General features: G+C 48.5%; 1 protein-coding gene across 1 annotated transcript; it reads left to right on the forward strand.

The window, feature by feature from the left end:
* The first annotated feature begins 3,145 nt into the window (after nt 1-3,145).
* Nucleotides 3,146-3,879, forward strand: LOC119293636 (E3 ubiquitin-protein ligase EL5-like). The gene has a single exon (XM_037572030.1). It carries the CDS (start codon nt 3,206-3,208, stop codon nt 3,692-3,694), a length of 489 nt encoding a protein of 162 aa, XP_037427927.1. The 5' UTR covers nt 3,146-3,205; the 3' UTR covers nt 3,695-3,879.
* The last annotated feature ends 2,375 nt before the right edge of the window (nt 3,880-6,254 follow it).

Here is a 6,254-nt window from a genome sequence, read left to right on the forward strand (position 1 = left end):
GCTAGAGATGCGGAAATGTTCTTATGTTGTATCTCGATCCTGACCGTAGCATCAGTTGTTATATTGTCTCTCTTAGACCAAGTTCTTTTCCTTGAAATATTTGTACCTTATGATTAGTAACCCCTTGTGAAAGTATAGACGATCTCATTTAAGACCATACAATTCAATCGAAGTATGTGTTAGCATTACTATGTCTAGTTTTTTTTAGGTGAGGTCAGGAGTATAAGGCTGGTTATAATGGGAGTATCATAATTAGTATCATACATGCCAACTAGACAACTTTAATGAGGTGACATAGAATTAAATGAAGTAAGAGAGGCTTGAGTATCATATCATGATACTGTATCATAATAAATGCTACACTAATATGTGTCATGCATGGCAATAAATAAAGTCAAATATGATACTACCATATAATACTATGCATTAAGAAGGTAATATCATAGACTAGTATCATATGCATGATACTAACTTATGATACTACCCATTACAACCAGCCTTAGTAAGAGCACTGCTACACGGACACACTTACCGCAGAAATTTGCACGACATGTCATATCACCCTTTGGCAAGTCTAGACAGCAGTAGGCGCTTGGATTAGCAGTGTCGTTCAGCAAAATGTCATGTGTGAAGTACTTCCGTATTAGTAGTACCTCGCCCCCCCTCCCCCCCACCCCCTAATTATTGCAATTGCGCAAGATACTTATTCTATCATGCTGATGTTTGTCTGCTACACAGCTCAAAAAATACTCAGGGCACGTCACTGACATAGCCAGGTTATCCTGCGTCGTTAACGGAAATCTGGCCAAACATAAAGGAAAAAAGAGGATCACTATCTCTGTACCGGCCTTGTGGGGACTGTGAAGCGTGTGATGGTATATTTTTTTCATTTTGACGAAGGAAAAAAAATGTCTTTGTCGTGATTGATCCATAATTTTTGCTTATATTTTTGAACATAGTACATATGTGAGTTATTTACGCAAAACCATCACACTTGAGTCTAGAGTAACAACTTCGTGCCGCATTTAGGTCAGGACACAAAGAACCACCAACTCTGCGTCTAACCTATAACGTCGAGCACTGATAGTCGAAATTACTCACGAAAACAGCGAAACCGACGGATAGGGCCCACATGTCAGGACGATGTGGCATGCCTATCTGGACAATTTGCTGAGGTGGACGTAGGTCCCATCCGTCATCCTCAAGTACCTCCTCCTTCCTTCTCTTTGTCTTTTTTTCGCTCTTCAACCAGCGAACACAGCGGACCTCGCCAGTGGCCATGCTCAGGCTGGACCCATGCCTCCGCCGCCATGGTCGGCCACCACGGTCGTCCCCGCCGGCAGCCCAATGCCTGACGAGGCGATGCGTCCTCCGCCATCAACCTCCTCCTCTCGTCCAGGCCGCTCCGGCGATGCGCGCCTCGCCCCGAGCCGCACCACTCGGGCCGCTTGCCTTGCCGGCTGCCACTGGATCTGCCACTGGATGTCCGCGACCCCGCTGCCCTGGATCTGGTGCCCAGGACCTGTACGGCGTCCGCATCGGCCGCCGGCGTCCACACCCCATGGAGCCCACAACAGCTCCTCCCCGATCCGCGGTCACCGCCGGCCTTCTTTCTCATGGCCAGAGACCACTCCAAGCCCCACCACCTTGTCTGGGAGCCCCGGAATGCCTCCCTGAGCACCCCTACTGGAGTTCTTGGACCCGGACGTCCAAAATTGGCCATGCCACGGTCGTCTTCTCCACCTCCGACCACCACCGTGCCACGATCTCCTGCTCAGGTGAATCTCTGCGCCTCGCATCTAGTCCCTAGGCTTCGACGCGTCCTCTTGATGCCTTTGCCGCCAACACCGGCAAGCTGCGAGTCCTCAAGCCGTCTTCCTCGCCTCACCATGCTTTGTCGGCCGCTGCCGCTCACGAGGACGTTGCTCGAGTGCTACCTCGCCGCGTTCGAGCACACATACGTGCTCAAGGTGAGCCCCTCGCCCCTTCCCCATGCCATGGCGTGTTGTGCCTTCTTCAGTGACCAGAGGATGAACGCACGGAAGGTGCTCGATGGAATGCCCGATAGAGAGAATGTTGTGAAGAAGATGACCCTCTAGTCATTGACATTTGGAGCCCAAGTCTCATTTGCCACATCAGTCGGTCAAAGTTTTTGGTCTTTGCCATGTCAGCCCGACAAGTGGGGCCAACCTGTCAGTTTCACTGTTTTCGTGAGCTTATCAGAAAATCAGTGTTCCGCGTTATAGGTTAGGGCGCAGAGTTGGTGGTTTTTTGTGTCCTGCCAAGTTGTTACCCTAGCCCCAACTATGGTGTTTTGGGTAAATAACTCTACAAACGTAGATGTCAAACATAAGCACATACACTCATCCCTACACGCACGCACACTCTATGACTCTATCCCATGAGCAACTTCAAGAAACTGTGCCGGCACATCATCTTAAGACTGACGGAGTTGCCACATTCATAAATTTTATGCAGAGAAGGCGTACAATGCATTAGAAAATAACCAGAAGGAAGATACACTGTAGTGAAAAAGTCGAAGTCACGTATTATTCCTATTTGAACTCAGAGACTTTCACCTCATACGGAGGATGGTTGAAGTAACCGGAGAAAAGCATGGCGATCAGTCATCGGGATGCTCAAACTGGCCGGGGGGAAGCATGCCGAAAAATATGATATACAGGTTGATGAGGCAACACCACCCGGGATGACCGCGCAATGTTGCTATGCAATTTCGTTGTTAGTAGTCTGGAGTACAGAAATTTCCTCCGTTTTAAAATAGACGACTCAATTTTATTTTAACTTTAGTATAAAATTAGATTATCTATTTTAGAACGGAGAGAGTATATTGGAGACGTCAAGTTTGGGTAGGCGACAATCTCCGACCTGCAGTTGCGATGCCACGGTACAGACGGATCAAGGTCCTCGGCGCCGGCACGGCACGAGTGAAGCAGCTGCAACTACTAGGTCCTACAAGTTGCCGGCTATCGGCGGCTTTTAAATAAGCATGCTAGAGTATCGTCGTTTCCAGTGGGGTCGGCGATGCGCGTGTCCATTCCATTGTCGCAGCCTCCTTCATTTCATCCTTCGCCACTCAATAAATGTTCGTTGTTGTCATACTTGTCGTGCCAAACCAACCCATAACTAAGCACCTCCTGACTCCCGTGCTTCCTGCCGGAGTCTCCGTTGATAAACCAAGCCATTGATGGCCAGGCGATGGCTCACGTCTGACGCGAGCGCGGCCCCTCCGTCGCAGCATTCCGGGTGGGACGTGAACCGGTCGGTCGTGAAGGTCGCCATCGTCGGCAACGTGGTCGTCGTGCTGCTCTTCTTCGTCGCCATCGTCTGGCGTCTCTTCTTCTCGGGGAGAGCTCAAGAAGGCGCCACGGCTCCCGGCGGCGGTGGGGTGGTCATTGCGCCCTCCTCCAGGGAGAGCTCGCCGTGCGCGTCGCCTCGGGCTAAAGGGCTCAGGAAGGAGGACCTCACGTCGCTGTCGGTGTACGTCCACCGCGCGTCGGCAGAGGACGGCGGCAAGGTGGAGTGCGCGGTGTGCATCTGCGAGCTCAGAGACGGCGACACCGGCCGGCGCCTGCCGAGGTGCGGGCACCGCTTCCACGCCGAGTGTGTCGACAGGTGGTTCCGCTCGCACGCTATGTGTCCACTCTGCCGCGCTCTTGTGGCGGACGGCGGCTGATCCGGTGAGGTCGACCCTCATCGGTGATCGATAAGCACAAGTGATTTTCTTGTTCATGGTAACCTTTTGATGAAACCAATGTCGTTCGCCTTTTTTTTTGAAAAGGGGACTCCCCGGCCTCTGCATCATAAAGATGCATACGGCCACAATTATATAAATAAATAAGTTCAGCAGAGTTTAGCGGTCTGCAGCTGGCTCACAAAAAGCAACAAAAGCAAATAAGGCCCAAAAGTCACAACCGGCTGGCAAAAGATGAATAGGTAAACTAGTCGCCTATCCGATTACATGACCGCCATCCAAACCGGTTGAAGATATCCCGCGCTATCATCTCCCACCGAAGAGATCCAGTAACCAAACGCTCTCTGGCCTCCGTCGGAGTGAGTAAGGACCACATACGAATTAGCGCAGTAGCCTGGAATAAAACCTGCAAAAAATGAATAGTTGTTGTTCTGTTAAAAGCTAAATCATTTCTGCAGTTCCAAATTGCCCATAACAACACACACGCTCCTACGCGAATTTGTCTAGCTGTTTCGGACTCTATCCCAACCAGCCACGTTCCAAATAACGACCTGACCAAATGCGGAGGAGGAATGTTAAAGGCAACTTGCACCGAACGCCATAAGACCTTCGCCAACGGGTAATCAAAGAAGAGGTGCTTGATATTTTCATCCCGATCACAGAAACTACACCTAGTAGATCTTGTTCAGTTTCGCTTAACCAGATTATCTTTCGTTAAGATAACTTGTTTATGTACAAACCACATAAACACTTTGATTTTTAGAGAAACCTTAACTTTCCAAACATGTTTGGAAGTAGGAATCACACTAGAATTGATGACATCAATATACATCGACTTGACTGTGAATTCCCCAGATCTAGTAAGCTTCCAACACAACTTATCGGGCTGATGCGTAAGCTGAACCTCCATCAGTCTACGCACGAGATTAAGCCAGTTTTCCCACCGGTCTCCAACAAGCACCCTCCTAAACTGAATATTCCGGGGAGTGGACTGCAAACTCGTTGCAATCAGAGCATCACGACGCTGCACAATACGATAAAGCGAAGGATACTGAAGCGCCAACGGCGCTTCCCCCAGCCAAGTATCCTCCCAGAAGCGAGTATTGTTGCCATCACCAACAATAAATTTTGTTTTATTAAAGAAAGTAGCTTTGACTCTCATTAGCCCTTTCCAGAATGGCGAATCAGTCGGTCTGACTGTCACCTGCGACAAAGTCTTAGAGTGGAGGTACTTGTTACACAGAATCTGTGCCCAAGTAGCTTCAGTCTCAGCTGCTAACTTATATAGCCACTTGCTGAGAAGACATCTGTTCTTGACCTCAAGATTTTCAATACCAAGACCCCCTTGGTCCTTCGGTCGGCAGATGACGTCCCATTTGGCTAAACGGTACTTTCTCTTAAGTTCATCACTTTGCCAGAAGAAACGAGACCGAAAGAAGTCCAGCCTTTTCCTAACTCCAATTGGTACTTCAAAAAAGGACAGAAGGAACATAGGCAAACTCGTGAGCCCCGAATTAATCAGAATCAACCGGCCTCCATACGACATGAGTTTGCCCTTCCAGCAACTCAGTTTCTTCTCAAACCGATCCTCGATACACTTCCATTCACCGTTAGTCAGCTTACGATGGTGAATAGGGATACCTAGGTAATTGAACGGGAGTGCTCCCAATTCACAACCAAACAATTGCTTATATGCATCTTGTTTCTCTTTGGCTCTACCAAAACAGAACAACTCACTTTTATGAAAGTTAATCTTCAGACCGGTCAATTGCTCAAACAGGCACAATACCAGCTTCATATTTCTCGCTTTGGCCAAGTCATGCTCCATAAAGATGATCGTATCATCCGCGTACTGTAGAATGGACACACCACCATCAACTAGATGAGGCACCAAGCCACCTACCTGGCCGGCCTCCTTTTCCCTACCTATTAGGATTGCCAACATGTCAACAACGATGTTGAACAAGACATGAGACATTGGATCACCTTGTCTCAGGCCCTTATGTGTCTGGAAATAATGACCGATATCATCATTCACTTTACTTCCAACACTCCCTTTTTGCGTGAAGGATTCGACTTGTCGTCTCCAAACTTCATCGAAACCCTTCATGCGTAGTGCTTGTTGAAGGAAAGGCCATTTGACTTTGTCGTACGCTTTCTCGAAATCCACCTTGAAAACAATGCCATTAAGTTTTTTTGTGTGAATCTCATGGAGCGTTTCATGCAAGACCACAACCCCTTCAAGGATGTTCCTGTCCGGCATGAAAGCAGACTGAGTAGGATGCACCACAGTATGCGCAATCTGTGTGAGCCTATTCGTCCCGACCTTGGTAAATTTTTTGAAACTAACATTGAGAAGACAGATAGGCCGGAATTGCTCAATCCGCACTGCCTCTGTCTTCTTGGGAAGTAAGGTTATCGTTCCAAAATTCAGCTGAAAAAGGTGAAGCTGGCCGGAGAATAAATCATTGAACAAAGGCAAGAGATCTCCTTTAATAATGTGCCAACATTTCTTGTAGAACTCTGCCGGGAAACCATCCGG

The sequence above is a fragment of the Triticum dicoccoides genome, chromosome 4B (assembly GCF_002162155.2).
Source record: "Triticum dicoccoides isolate Atlit2015 ecotype Zavitan chromosome 4B, WEW_v2.0, whole genome shotgun sequence".
NCBI lineage: Eukaryota > Viridiplantae > Streptophyta > Magnoliopsida > Poales > Poaceae > Triticum > Triticum dicoccoides.